We start from the raw sequence: 16074 nt of genomic DNA, 5'->3' as shown, positions 1-16074 counted from the left end.
TTTAGCTTGAACTCATCTTCACCTTTTGGAAGTCTCACGCTACGGGCTGTTTTTCTCAAGTCAGGAGAATTATCACTAAACGGACAACTTTACAGACTGGATGCGTGAATTCAGGGTTTGTGTTGACTGTACAATGAGGTCTGTTTTGGGCTCTAAATAAAAGATATATGCTCAGCTTTGGGAGGCACATCCTTGGGCATTCAGTGTACATCTGGTGACCTCCACGTGTCCTCCCTCCTTCAGTGTCTTTCCTGCCTTTGTTACGACTCAGCACTGCAGAGAACAGCAGCCAGCTCAGAAGCAGAAGTTTTGGGGCAAATACAGGACATCCTCCTGCTCTACTTTAATAAAACAGACTTTAATTACACAAAGTGCAGGTTGGCTTTGATTTCCTCTTTCTCTAAAAATAGTAATAATCTGTTTTGTGAGAAACTAGGATGTTTGGTGACAATATTTGCTCAATGGTTGAAGTTAATATGGTCTGTAAAAATAACCAGTTACATAAATTAAAACCAGGCTCCATATGAAAATAAATCATCAGAAAATATGCTTCTCAAAATAATTAAAGGAATTAATTTTTGCTGTGGCATACCTACGACGGCATATTAGGGCCACTATGAAAAAAAAAACAAGTAGATTTTCGAGAAAAAAAACTTAAAAATTTTGAGTTTATAATGTCGCAAATCTATGATAAATCAAACTTGAAATTTTCAGGATTTTGGAAATCAAACTCAAGCAGGCCTTTGCCCATTTCACTGCATCATGGACCTACTTGACAGAATCATAAAATTGTAATTCCTACTTGGACTCAGCAATAAGGAGATACTACTGATTCTAGCCCAGAATCATCACATTATTATAAGCATCCGGACTTTGAAAAGACATTACAGGTGTGCCGAGAAATGCCTGCACGCACCTGTAATGTCTTTTCAAAGTCTGGATGGGTCAAGTAGGTCCATGATGCAGTGAAATGGGCAAAGGGCTGCTTGAATTTGATTTTTCAAAGATTTATGTCTTTAAAAACTTTAAATTTTTAAAGTTTTTTTCTTGAAAATTTACATTTTTTTTTCCATAGTGGCTCTAATACGCCGTCGTACATACCTGATATAAAGGTGTGTTTTTAAGGTTTAAATATTTTTGTGTACATGGAAAATAAAACCATGCACTATAATTTTGCTATACCATTTTGATTATACTTAAAAATATAACATATTGTTGCGAGTAGTGTCATTTTACTATTTCAAGATTATTTAGATTCACAAAATATTTTTACAGTAGCACCTGAAAATGTTTCCAACAGATGACCTCATGTTTTATCCAGAGATGGGGATAATTCATATTTCATTGATAATGATATCATTTTTGTGCCTTTTCGACAACCTGTGTCCTTGTGAAGTCAACTATCAGGAACTCCTTCCACATAAAATTTTACTCGGATCGGTATAACGTTTCATTTACTATCACCTAATTGTCATTTTTCTGACCCAACTTTGAACGCATCATAACGTAACCTTACGTGGCACGTAAAGTTTTTATCACAGACTCGTGCAAGGGTGACATGAAATGTATGCACACATGATAATCTTATTCACCCTTCCTATCTCCTCAACTTTTATCTACTAAACACTAAAGGATATTGCAGTTGTCCTCTTAAATCTATTCTTTAAGGACTCAGAAAGGCAATATTTATCTAAAGCCTCAATTTAAAGTATTTCAAACGAAATTACAAGTGAACTCATGCACACTGCCTGTCAAAAATGCATTTACTGGCAAAATTTTAGTTCCAAAACATTGTCAATAAATGTATTTTTCCAGTGCATTCCTATACACCTGCCCCCTGAGATAGATGTGAGAAGTATTTATCATCTTTTTAACCGACTAAAGAAAATGTGTCCACTTTTAAATTCTACAAAATACATCCATGCTGTTACAACAGAGTCTGAAAGGGTGATTTTATCATGAGTCCCACCTCTGACCAGGCAAATAGCCAATCATAGTTTAGGATTTTGGGCTTGCACCTGATGTGGCCAATCAGATTTTAAGGGAGTTCATGCCACCCCTAGCCACAGTCAAGCTGCACAACGCTGAATAGTGTTTGACCACTTTGGTTGTGTTGACCCCACAGACTGTATAAATAATGGATGTAGTATCCGTGACGTCACCCATCTGTTCCTGAGCGCTGTTTTCAAGCCAATCGTCTAGGAGCCATATTGGAAATGCTTAACTCAACCAAACTAGTCGGAGGTAAAGAGGCAGGCTGTGAGCCTCCTAGCCAACAGCTAAAGTGTTCCTGCCTGTCAGTGTGTGTGCCGATAGAGAAGGTAGCTATGTAGACCCACGCCGCTTTTTTTTAACCAGGCTGTAAACATGTTTATTATTGCTGCAAAGATCGTCTTTTTTGGATGGCTGTGTGTGTGGTTTCCGGTGTTTCTGCAGCCAGCCTCAAGCGGATGCTTGATGAATTGCAGTTTATAACACTTCCACATGGGCTTCATATTTTGAGACCAGAGGTTGCTGCTTGGTTGACCCACTCGCAATGAACTGTTTTCCTAAAAAACTTTACAAGACAACTTTTATATGTTTGTCCACCAGTGATTTGATTTAATTGAGGGGACTAGACTTGAGATGTAATGTTACATCATAGGACCCAGGAGACTATCACATAATCAAAAAGTTCAGATGTCAATGAGTTTTGGGTTTTGAAAAATGAGGGTACTGCTAGAACCAGGTTTTGATGCCCATCCCCAATTATATCTGATGGGAAGTTTATTTCAATGATTTCGAGACCAGAAAGTGTTATGTTGCTTTATTCCCGAAACACTGGTCCAAGAGCTTCCCTCAGATAACCTCGTATAATACCCCATAAACTTACACACATCCTCATTTTTTTGCATATGAGAAACACACTTCTTAATGGTGAACTAGAAAGAGAGGAACACATTCATACTAGGTCATGCATTTTAGTACTTTATTTCTGAGATATCAGTGCAAATGAACACCAAAAATGAAAACATAAAAAATGAAATAATGTTCCAGGTCTTCACATGAAAAAAATGAAACACCTTTTTTATATTTGCTGCTACAAATGTATTTCTTAGATGCACAATGCAGATCTATGATTGTACGTCAATCCCCCACTATAGCCCCAAGCTCTTCCACAGAGCTTTGTTAACCAGTAACAGAAAAGAAAATCACAAAAATATTCAATGCACGTTTATTTTCCACACATTTTAATCAACTTGCTTAACAGTCTGTGGTTATTTAGGGACTGTTCAGTTTCTAAACGAACCTCTCTCTGTGATAAAAAAGACCTATTTTAAGACTTGACATTTTCCCCCATCACCAGTAGGGATACACAGGTAGTTCCCATGCGTCTGCATGCAACAGGCAGCAGTGAGGAGAGTCAGACATTATTACACAACACAGCGCAGGATAGATTATCATTTACCACATAGAGACACATGCAAAGAACAAACCAACCAAAAAAAGATGGGCATAGCATCCTCTGCCTTTGTATGTACACTTGTACGCATATAATTCATATTTACATATCAGGGCATTAAAAACTAGGGTAATATCTTTTCTTAAACATTACAAAATAGTCATCTTTCATACTGAAAGTACTATTTACACAAATATATTTAACCATTGTGAAAATGTATTAATAATCGCAGAGACATATTTCATGGGTATATGTATTAAAAAGATCACAAGACTAAATGGATAAAGCGTTGTGTGTGAAATTAACTGAAAAAATACAGTACAATCAAAATAAGGAGCTAGATAGCAGGTATCCCTCAAGACACCGAAATGTCTTGCTGATTATTGGGGTCAGGTACACTTATCCAGCTGCTTTGAAAACAAAGATGTACCTGTGGTATTCTCTTATCATGCAATTCTTTTGACATTTTATGGGTTTAGAGACTGCCACGGAAACAAAAGATGTCTGAAAAACCACAACAGTTAAGAAATTATGAAAAAATAAATCACAAACCGTCAAATTCTCAACAGATAACAATACTGACATTCTTTTTTTAAACATGCCATTAAATTATTATGAAAAGGATAGTGAGGACTCAGCTTTGACAGTGCAAACTCTGGCTGCTCATTGAATGAAATGTAAAAACAAAGCTGTGTGCTTTCAACTCACTTTGTGTTTGTATGAAGCAAAGTTGTGTCGGTTTACCCAGGATGGTGAGATAAGTCACTCAGACACTGTGGCCTTTTTAACTGTTGCTCTAGAAACCTGTTTACATACAGTTGCTCAACTGTAAGCGCCCACACATGCTGTGTTGACCCATCTGCTGAAACCTGCAGAGCTTGCAAACATGTCACCCAGAATTTGCATTGTCGAATACTGCCCTCAAAGGTTCAATTTAAATAAAAAGCATAACCCAATGAGGTGTGACCATTCAAATCTCCATTGATATATTCTCACTCCGTTGGTTATTATACCACAACATGAATCTTGAGGAAAAAGCTAGACAAAGCATTCATCATGTTGGATCCTCACTGAAGCTATTGCAGTGTGAACATTATTTTCAAGGTCCTCCTTTGAATAAATTTATCATGTAAGTTGTTGTAATAGACTGCTGTGTCTGCCCTAGAATGACTTTATTTGGAATCTTATCTAAAATTGATGGGGAGTTTTCTGTCTGCAATGTTCTGATGGAGAAAATAAATAAATGTCTCACTGAACTGAGCACTAACATTTTTGGAGTCATTAATAATAAATGTTGCCGGAAATGTTCATTCTAAATGTTTTATGGTGAGCAACAAAGAGGACATGGAATAGTGATATGTGTACGATTCAGATATAAATAAGAAGTGTAAAACAAGATCAAATTGTAAAGGAGGACTTCATTGATCACAAAATGAAATATATATTATGCAAGATGACAGGGAAAAGTCAATTTTTGTCCGTTGTGTAGTTTTCGTTGAATCAATTAGACAGACCTGTTTTTAACCACTCCATGACCTCACTTTTAAAAACTGCTAAACCAATGCATAATGCATTTGAAGTATGCATTTCAATTTGAACTTGCTCTATTCCACTTTTAAAAAAACATTGTTTTGTACTTTATTTTTTGTATCATCAAATCAATTTGGCAAGTCATTAAAAAAAGGAATAAAAGAGTCAATGATTTTGGATTCCACTCAGTTTTTTTTTCAGTTGATACAACTTCTATTCAGATGATTGGCTCAGCCCCTGGCTCTCTTGGCTGTGCTTGTCATTATGGGTTGGTGATTGTGGGGTAGAGCTCAGACTGTGTTCATAAGCATGCATGTCACTGATTGGCTCTTCTTTAACTCTGACCACAGACTGGGTTCCCTCCGCCTGATCCCTCACCTCCTTCCTCAGCTGAATGCTGCCCTTCTGCAACATGTAATATAAGATCGGGTTAGAACGTGAGAGCCGTGGAGAGTCCAGGTTTGAGTCACAACCCTCCTCCTCGTCCTCCTCCTCCTCATTCTCATGACTACTCCATCGCACAGGGCTCTCAGGCTCCTGTTTGACAAGAGTAGGGGGGTCCCGCTTTTGAGTCACTGGCCATGGAGCAGGGTTGTGGCTCCAGGGGGTTCGTACATGGCTGTCACCTTGAGGGGGTGTGGGCAGTGGTCTAAGATTACTCGGAAGCCCTGAGTTGAGGGAGCCATGAGGGTGCCAGCTGGGAAGGTGGAGGAAGCTGTGATTATGTGAAGGCTGACTGAGAATGCTGCCATTGGCCTTGCCATTAGCCTGCAAGACAGAAGGACTGGGTGTCCCCCGAGGCTGCTGGGACAGCTCCTTCAGGCAGTTATCTGAGAGCAGCAGCTGTTTGAGCACATTGAAACCCCGGCTCTCTCTGGTTAGGGCCTCACTTGGTGGGCTCCTGGGTGGAGCCACTTCTTCCTTTGGACTCCTCTGCTGTACAGGCTCGTCCTGAACAGGTGGAGGGGCAAAAAAGTTTTTGTCACCACTGTCTTTTACTCTTATAGAGCTGGTATTATTCAAACAATCAGTCCGATCAGTGCAGATGCGTCTCTTCTTAGGACTGGGGCTCGGATACTCCCTCTGTTCCTCCTTAACCTGTCTAGGCTGTACCTCAGCCTTCATAGCAGCACTGGTATAATAGGTAGCAGTCTGTTGTTTAAGCAACTGGCTGAGGAGTCCATATTTTGCTATGACCTCTGTAGGCCGTGGTTCTGTTTTAAAGTCCTGTTGAGTATCAGACAGGGGACTGCTCATCTCATAACTGCTAGGTCTCTTTCTGCCACTTGACTCCTCAAAAATGGCTGAAGACGGCCCCACCTCCTCCATGATCTCCGTTTTGACCTTGACATCCAAAGGGGGCCCATTGGAGCTGTCACAGACAGCACCAGGGATTTTATCATAGCTTCCTCCAGCCATCTCTACACTCCTTCTACCACAACCACTGGGCCTTTCTTTGCGGCTCACTGTGGAAGCAGCTGAGCCTGTTCCGAGAAGGAGTTGCAAAACAGTGCGCCTTTCTAGAAGGTTCTCTATCTGTGATGAAGGAGGAGAGGCTTCCTTGTGACTTAAAGGTGTGCCACTACCTGAGGGTCCATCTGAGAGTGGAGTGGTGGTGGTGGTCCTGGGGATTGGAGCATTGAGCCTTTCCAATAGAGCAAGGGGCCTGCTGCCATCTTGCTCCTGGCTCAGCCCGCTGGGGGGGATGGGTGGGGAGGAGGAAGCAGGGCCACACTGAGCCAGATTCTGTAATAGCTTACTGGCACTGAAGGCAGGCTCTGAAGACTTTTCAGAAGGGCATGTCTTAGACTTACACAAATCCAGTGGGCTAGACTGGACATGTGGGGAGGGGTAGGAGTACGGGGATAATGCACCACTTGGGTCCCGACTGAGTGGGTAGAGAGGCTGGGCTGGGGCAACAGGTCTTTCTATAGGGCTTTTTGTCCTGGTCTCCTCCCAGGGCACCAGTCCCTTTGGCTGGCCTCGAGACATGGCGGCCATACTTATGTCAAGTGGCGAATCCTGGTTAGCTGTGTTTTTATTGACTATCTCATTATTTCTGCGCTCAAGAAGCAGCTGCATGAGCGTGAGCTTTGGGTGGGATTTTGCTTCAGGGCTCATTTCAGGCTCTTTGTTCTTGGACACCTTTGATCCTGATGGCTCTGGTTTCCACTTGTTTAGTAAAGATTCAGTTAGTTTATCCAGAGAAGATGTAGAAATAGAGGAGGAGGAAGATGAAGAAATAGCAGTGGAAACAGAGGAGACAATAGTAGAGGATGGTGAAAAGGTTGTTGGTGGGGGTTGAGCAGAAGCTTGAGGAGAGAATGCAACTGGTGTGAAGGAATACACTGTGGTTGAAGAGGAGAGGGTGGAGGCGGAAGAGGAGTACGAGGAGAAGGAAGAAGAGGAAGTTTTGGGCCCTGTCTCTTGTGTATTTGCCCGGCTCCGAATGGAAAGGTCAATGGGAGAGCAACTTGAGTAGGAACTCTCTGCATCACTGCTGTCCTTTGTCAGGCTCCTCTCCTGGGTGGAGCATTCACTGTCCGATGTGACAGAAGAGGAGCCGCTTGGTGGTAGAATCCCACAGCTGTCTTCCAGGTGCCCGTTCTTTGTCAGCTGCTTTTGGTTGTTATGGTTATTAAGTAGCAGTAGCAACAAACTGCTGCATGTCTGGGGGGGGCGAGTTGGACGTGAGTCAAAGCCTCGCTTCTCCCTTAGTGGTTGGCTATGAGTGTTGTTTGGGGCATGTGGGGGTGTGGATGGGGAACTTTGGCTGTGTCCACGCAGCAAAGAGGGGCTCTGTGGACCAGAAAGAGTTGTTCGAGGGAGTGTTGTTGTTGTTGTAGAAGTTGTTGTCATTCCATTTTGGGTTGTTAGGGAGCTCAGTGTCTCTGTGGCTCTAGGTGGAGTTGCTCCCACGCTAGGTGGCCTTGTGTCTGGGCCAAACTGCTGGCTTGCCATGGCAGCTAGTCTCTCACTGGCAGATCTTCCAGAGAGCTGGGCTTTGAGCGCATGCTCTCGAGAGTACTGTTGGAGATGGGCTTCACTAGACAGCAGCAGAGCCAGTTGACTGCAAGCCACACTGGGCTTGGGTGAAGGTGCTGGACTAGAACGGATTTTCACCATGTTAGCCACTGCTTTCAGACGCTCTGCACAGGAAACTGATTCAGCAGCTGAAGGAGCAGAGGGAGGGGTGGCACTGTGTGCTGACCGAGGTGATTCTGGTGGTCTGTCCTGACTGTGCCCCCTGCGACTGTAAGGTGTGTTGCTGTGATTCTGAATTTTGTTTTTCCTCATTAGGCCCTTTAGACGGCTTGAAGCTGTCTCGTACACAGGAAGAGGCTCTTTGTCTGCAGGTGGTGCCTTGGGTGGAGAGGAACACTCATTGGGCGATTTATTGGAGTGCTGAGACATTGCCACACTCTGAAGCCTTGAGCTGAATGACTGCAGCAGGGAAGCCAACAGGGTGCTCTCCCCAGCATGAGGAGATCCCTCTAGTGCTCCATTTTGCAGGCCACCCCCTTGGCCATTCAGCTCCACTGAGGGGGAACTCTTCTGCTGGTTACCTGGCTCATTCCAGGCTCCAGAGCGCAGCAGGCGGGCCTTCTTCAGGTGCTGGGAAGTACCTAGAGTTGGCCCATTGGTCCCAGTCTTGGGAGCTGTGGGGCCATGGCTGGGCAGTTGGAAGGGTCCACCTACTTTATCCCCCTGCTCCTGGTTGCTGTGGGCAGCCTCAGACCTCCCGCTTGCCGTGGCCCCAGGCCCGGCTACCACTGGATGCATCAGTAAACCTTCCAGATAAGTTAGAACAGCTGAATCCTTATGTGTCTCAGGGCCAGGCTCCTCCCCATGAGTCATGTTCAATACTAGGATCCCCTCGTATGGTTCAGCACTGGTACTGGGAAACAAATGTCCACTAGGTCATCTGTTTGACAGTGGCATGTACTTCCTAAATACCAAAAATAGGGCAGGCAATTCCACAGATTTAGCCTGCAGGGAAATGACGGATGCACTGGCCGGATGTGATCCCCCTATGCAGTGGGTACAGTCAGCGCTGTGGTGTAACAGCAAGCATGGTTGGAGGCAAACTGGGGCAGGTGGGCCTCCCAGGCATTGTTGTATGCCTTTAAACACTGTAGGATCCCAGAAGGCCCAGATCCAGGCTTATGTGAGTAGCAAGCGAGGAGTCAGCAGGATTTCACCACAAAGATGTTGACACATTCCGTGGCTGTGGATGTTTTGGGATGTCCGTCCTGAGGCCTGGCTGTGCTTCTGTCAGTGGCGCCTTTCAGCTTCCCAGATCTCACATGGGGGACCTATGGTAGTGAGAGGGATGGAGGAGGGAGGGGGGGAGGGGGGGAGGGAGGGAGGGAGGGAGAGGGGGATGGTAAGGTGGGGAGAAAGAAGAGAAAAAGAAGAAACTGTGTGAGAAGCAGGAATTTGCAGAGCACTATATCACATTCATTTCTCCACCTCGTCTGCCATCTCTGTTACTTAGCAACATTTCAGATTGACTGCACACGGCTCCTTCTCCTCTCTGCACTCTCCCCTCACAGCCACTGAACAGACGACAAATGTAGATTAGGCCTGATTGGATCCAAATTGAAAATTCAAGCCCACTACCTTGAAAACATTCAGGTCGTGAGCTGTAAGCCCCTCACAGCGATGTCTTTCAAAAGTGAAGGGCCTTGTGAGAGCTGTGAATAATTTCTTGTGCAGCTTGTCATTTCAGTGGATTACCCCCCCCCCCACACACACACACACACACCTCCTGGTCCTTATGCACTTGAGCAGTGTCTCACACGATGCAACCCTCGGTCTTCATGAAGCAGGAGCCACCCACATGCACACAAGTTAGCATTTAAGCATTAAAGCACTAGCACAGATATCTGCACTGAGACAAAGATGTTTGCATTATTTCACACAGAAGGTAAAATCTTTTCTGGTGACCACTCAGTTATGAAATTGCACCTGACCAGCTTCAAATCCCAACACCAATCTAAGTTCATTTCAGGCAAGATTTGATTTTTTAAATCATGAAAAGATCAAAATGTGATCTGACTTGATGTGATATGAGCCATGTTTACAGGAGCAGTACAAAAGCAAGGAGAATCAAAGGAAGGATACTGGTAAGGGACAAGGTGTACTTGACTTTTAAGTGTGTATGCGTGTGTGTGTGTGCGTGTGTATTTTTTTTTCCTGTGTGCGTGTATCAAGAGGTGGGGGTGGCTTAAGGATCAGGTGCACCTGTCACAGCACACCACTGTCAGGAGGGCTGAACTGGTGACACTGGGGTGAGCATTGTGCCAGTTGCTATGACAGTGTGAGTAGCTCTGCCCTGGAAGACCTCTGCTCTGAACCCTGTCAGCGTGGTTTCCGTGGATACAGGACACCTCCGACAGTCCTGGCCGCATCCCATAAAGGTTAATTAATACAGAGTTTCCACCTCCCCTCAGCTGCTGTCCGTGTCCTTTCCCAAAGCCGTCCTCACCTTTGGTGTCCGCTGAGTGGACCGACATAGTAGGTCACACAACAGGACAGCAGCCCTTGATTATGACGAAAGGCCAACGCAACCCACACAGCCACCAGTCTAAATACTTCACAGAAAACTGTAGCCAGGGCCAAAAACAACAAGGCAGCAGGCCTTTAATCGGGCAGAAATCCATCCCTGCGGCCAAGGTCCACAGGTTGTCATGACAGTAAGGGCAACAAGGTGGCACTTTCAACCCCCCTTGGACAATGAGCTGGGATTAGAGGCTAGATTTAAGTTATCAGTGCATAATCAAGTCTAGGTACTGGTAGGAAAACAATTGGGACTGATATTTAACAACCTGAGGGGCGCAGATTGATGAGGCACTTCAGACTGTGCAACATTGAGTTGAATATTAGAATTTATTTGAGATTGGCCCATCAGCGTCAATTACACTTGAAGGCCATTTCTAAGCTGGTGACCTAAATCTGACAACAATAAAAGCCAACCTGGTCATACTGGGCCATCTGACGTCTGCTGTCATGCTAATCTTAGATGCTCAGGATTAGGGCTATTTCCACTCCAGTGAGCTTAAAGCAATTATAATAGAATGCCCTGTAACACCTCGTTTGATCAGCACAGTAAACACATACACATGTTTATCTTCAACACAGGCTGAAAAAGTTACTAACGTGTCATGTGATACAGCTCCCCCCTCAGTTAGTGAGATAATAAAAATAAACAGAAACACTGACTCGCATTCAGCATGGGAAATTCTGTTAATCTCTTTTCTGCTGGCAGTGAACCTTTGGAATTACAGTTGACCTTGTCTCTGTTTTTGCCCACAGAAACTTCAATACAGAGCAGACAAGGCTGCACAGGGACACGATGACACAGCACTATATTAGTGTACATACAACAGAGGTACTGCATTCACTATCTCACATTAAGTACTCTTTTGAAAAAAGTAAGGACCTTCAGGCTCTTGAGAGACATGTAATGACAGAGGCAGTGTCAAAAAGCACTGCTACAGCAAGGGCAAGAGAAAATATGTTTTCCTCCCTGACAGAGCTCTGCTAAATAAATGACCTTAATATAGGAAAAGCTGTCATCTGAACGGAGCCCCCTATAGCACACAGCCCTCCTCCTTTCCTCTCTCTCAATGTGTGATGTGTGCATTACTATTACATTATCTCCCCTGGTGTATACATATAAAATGACCTTACACATCTGTTAACATGTCATCTCATTGGTGGTGGCACCCAAAAAGCGTGACCTCCACCCCCCTCCCCCACGGCGGGACACCACGGCTCCAATGAGCTGCTCTACGGTTTCTGTGGTGATTATCCATTATCCTTGACAATGTCAGCCAATGACAGAGCAGGCACCATTCTAAAGTGATTTTTACCCCTACAGTCGGCCACGTACATGTGAGAGGGAGGGCAGGGAGCTTCATCAACCACTGGCTGGTCGGCTCTTTATCTGTATTTCTCTCTCTTTTTGTTTCACTTCTCTTGTACTTAAAAAGACACCAGGAACATTAAAGGTCACTGCAATCTCAGCGGCTTTCTAAGATACGTGAAATTACCAGAATGTGCCGATGCTGAAGTCACGGATAAGATCTCAAAAAGTGACCTTCACTCACTCCCCTCCCACCACCCACTAACACACATGCATGAACACACTTGCTGGTTACATAGGCTTTTTTTTCCATCTTTAAAAAAGTGAGTTCTTTAATGACCTTCATTGTCAGGAATGGTAATCCATTTAAGCCATTTAAAATGTATGAGACCAAACAAAAGAATTAAAGGGGGGAGAGCCAAAGGAGCGGCAGTTAAAGTCAAGGTCATTCATGCCGCCAAGGCTTTTCCACTTGATGCAACAGCTGGTGTCCATGCAAAGCTCTGGGCGTTAATAAAAAGTGACAATGCTGCCCGAGCGGTGTGTGTTACTAATGTCTGACACCAGCCTGGCAGATGTGTTCTCCCTGCATTTAAGGGGAGTCAAGGTTAAAGGAATTTAAAAGGAGAGGCGATGCCTAAACACTATTATATCATGTAATCTGCAGCCCAGCCCTGCTGCACATACTCAACAGGGTAGCTCACTTACACATGCGGCGTGACCGCTATTTGTAAATTCAATATGGTCTGACATGATTAAATAAGACAAAACATAAGCTACCTGACCAAATGCAGTTGTTTGTAGCCTTCCACAAGTGAACGAGTGCACTAAAGTTGAATTAAAAGCTCTGGTTCACCTTGAGAGAGGTAAACAAGAGAGAAACAAGCTACCAAACAGCAGGAGAGCTAGAGCAAGAAGATGTTTTTGCAGATAAGTCAATCAGGACAAAATAACATTGAAATGCAATACACAGGCACATGCATGCCCACAAAATGAGAACTAGGGCACTCTGACCCACTTCTTAGGATGCATTGACCAAAAAAGTCATGCATAGCACACATGTCTCCATGTGCACACACAGAAACCAGTGGATGCACCCTGCATAAAGGAAATGTGATGCTAAAAATCCGACCTCTTGTGTAAAGTAGCACAGGGGATCCATTGGGGAAAATGCTACAGGCCCTTGTATGTGAGGAAGAGTGTGTGATGACTGAATACCAACGTTTCAGACTTGGACAAAATGGGAGCAGAGTGCTAAAGTTCTTGGCCTGCATCTGGCCTCAGATGAGGAGTGTGTGGGCAGATTTTAACTTCATCTGCACTCATCAGTACAAAGAGTTCTCGGGGTTGAAAGAGAGCAGAGAGGAATTCATGCACACTGATGAGTCATCTAAGCGGTTCAGAGCCCAGCTGACTGGTGGAGGACCCAGCCAAACTAGCCAGTGCAATGATGATACCACTGTATTACAGACCCGGACCTTAGGTGCCCAGGCCGGCATAGATATCCTTCAAAATGTTTGTGTCCATAGTAAATATTTGTGTGCCATTTGGAAGACCCACCCATGGGCCATTTCCTGAGTGCCTGAAAATTACTGCATCAATTAAACACACACACATTCCTCTCTTAATGAGCCGTGGCTGTCATCAATCTATACCTGATTCATTTCTATGGGGCTCCGGGGTAATCTTCTGCTCACATCATCTGTCCAAAATGGTGCTCATTTCCCTCCCGCAACAACACACATTTTCCATTTGTAAACACTGGAGCTGGAAATAGGAACAGCTGATTGCCCCATGGCCAGCACGCCAACAGGCACAACAAGGCTCTTGAAACAGACTGCAGTGGTGATGTCTGAGGGAAATGGGCCACTTTGCAATTGAGATCAAATGTCCCACCGTCAGGCTGCCCTGAGAGCTGGATAAAACCAGCTAAAAAACATCATCCTCTAATGAATCATTTCCATAATATGCCTGGCATCAGCCCTGAGAAGGAGATTGCCATGAGTCAGCAAGATGTCTGCCTTTATTGGGTTAACAAAGTACTGCTGTTTTTCTTCTAACAGTTAGTGATTTGAGGATGGTTTTGGAGTGATACGGTGTGTGACAGAGATCTTAGTGAAATAAAGAAGAGAACGTATCTCTCCTATCGTTCTGTCTTTCGTAATGCTCCCATTGACCTACTTTCGAGTTTTTAAATCATCCTAATGCTCTGAGTGAGGTTGGGGAATGATATTAAAGGGTACAGTGGTTTGTAAAGGGACATTCCATTGGTATCTGAAAAATACAGTTTTCATTTCTTAATTTTAAAGTAAAATTACAGGTATATGTTAAATAAATTAAAGGTACATTTAACCCAATAAAGCGTAAAACAATTATGTGTAACCTTCTCCAGGAAAATCTCCCAAGCAGCACAAATCCAGTTGGCAAGACAGAGCCGAGTACATGCCAATAAACAGGAGACTTCAATGAGATTAGTCCTACACCTGGCCCTGGTGCCCCGACCCAGTGCTTGCAGTGCAACAAAACAGTCTCGCTCTAGATAGTCCTGAGAGTCTCAGAACCTAAATGAAAACCAAGGTTGTTAAACAAAACCATGTTTACTTACTTGTCTATTGGCTGTCATGTGAGAAGTGAACATACATGTTATATATTTTGTTCTATAAGTTTGTAACCTAACCCCGACTTACTCTGATTTGATTGGCTTGTACTGCTCTACTGTAGTTAACTGGTACTTATTACCACAAAGGATTTCTTTAGGGCTTTCTGCCAGGAAGCTTTTTCTCAGTACAGGAGACCTCTGTTTGTGTCTCATGTAAGGCCAGAGATATACTTGCTTTTAACAATATGTATGCGGTTTACTTGACTGGAATGATGTGTAACAAACACAAGAATGTGGATGTTAACATGTAGGGATGACCGCTGCTAGCTCTGATAATATTAGCCACATTCATCAAACTCCCTGGACATCTGTGTCAAGCTTTGTTACATAAATTGTCCTCCGTTTTGACGTTTTCACTCTTTGTTGCCTTTTGACTTGTAAGTTTGTCCGAATTAAAATTTCTGTTTAAATGACAAGCAAATTAGTCACTTTAGAACATCCCTTGATTGAACTATTAGCTGCCCTAACCAAAGCAGTAAGTGGGAAAACAATTTAATTCAGAAAAATGTCCATTCAGCTTAAGTGGAATAATCTGACTGCCACTGCAAACTGTTTTTAGGGGGAAACATGGGAAGAAGTTGCATATGGCACAAGAAACAGGAAGTACACACGATAACGTAGAAAGTGTATCCTCCTGTTATTAATCTCCTTTTAATACAAATCTTTGAAAAACACAGAGTGACTGCTGCTAACTGCACTAACCAACAAAACAAAGGTTTTGGATAGCACTGATTATACAAGCAACAACATTCGCCATTCTGTCACCCCAAAGGACCTTGTACCACCCTGCACCCTGCTGTTACACAACCTGGAGAGGACCCAAGTTTAAGCTTAACACACGCAGCCTCAGCTATTCAAGTTAATGTTACAAGCCTCATATGATTTCACTCAGAGCAAAATTTAACCAATTATTAAGCCTGGATAACCCTGGTCATTTGTACTGAGGATAACAATATGATTATTTCTGTCACTGCCCTGTGGGCAAATATGTTGCTGCTGCATGATCAACATAAATTCCAAAAATTAAATTAGAAAAAAAAACAATAATCATGTTAAAGATGGCTTTAAATGTGCAATGTGGTCAAAATGAACAAGGTGTAATTTATATGTTGATAAACACATACACTACCTTTTTATATGAGCATGTGAAAAATTGCAAATGGAAATGACAGGTCCATGTTAAACATATGTTAAGAAGTTACTGTGGATTTCTGGTTAAAGCATGAAAACAAACTTGTCTAAAGATGACTTAATCACTCAGCAAACTCAGTTAACTTCAGACACAGGTATTTCCTGATAATAAAAAAAAAAGATGAGCGATAAACTGTTATATGACTCCAAACGGGCTCTTGAAACATTTCCATCTGCTTTGGCTTTTTAGAAACATAAAGCTTAACATCCATTGTAAACTTTTTAATACACACTACTTCTCTTTGGAACATCTCACCACTTATCACTTAGAGTACGAGTCAGCTGTACTGCTGACTACTTCACTGTCCAGTATCCACAAGTTACAAGAACTACAAAAATGTGCCTTTTAGACAAAAATGTGAAAAACTTCTTTAAGATCAG

General features: G+C 43.3%; 1 protein-coding gene across 5 annotated transcripts in view; it reads right to left on the bottom strand.

Annotated features, from left to right (window-relative positions):
• Nucleotides 1-2944: 2944 nt before the first annotated feature.
• The window catches only part of nrip1b (nuclear receptor interacting protein 1b), a 50773-nt gene continuing 37643 nt past the window's right edge, over nt 2945-16074 (bottom strand). For all 5 annotated transcript variants that reach the window (XM_034684289.1, XM_034684288.1, XM_034684290.1 and 2 more), the window contains one exon: nt 2945-9288. In XM_034684289.1, coding sequence (XP_034540180.1) covers nt 5186-8830 — 3645 coding nt within the window. In that variant the 5' untranslated portion in view covers nt 8831-9288 and the 3' untranslated portion in view covers nt 2945-5185. The remainder of the gene's footprint in view (nt 9289-16074) is intronic.

Source organism: Notolabrus celidotus, chromosome 5, assembly GCF_009762535.1.
Source record: "Notolabrus celidotus isolate fNotCel1 chromosome 5, fNotCel1.pri, whole genome shotgun sequence".
Taxonomy (NCBI): domain Eukaryota; kingdom Metazoa; phylum Chordata; class Actinopteri; order Labriformes; family Labridae; genus Notolabrus; species Notolabrus celidotus.
The sequence above is the reverse complement of the archived record's forward strand: the minus strand, read 5'-3'. Positions and strand labels throughout refer to the sequence as shown.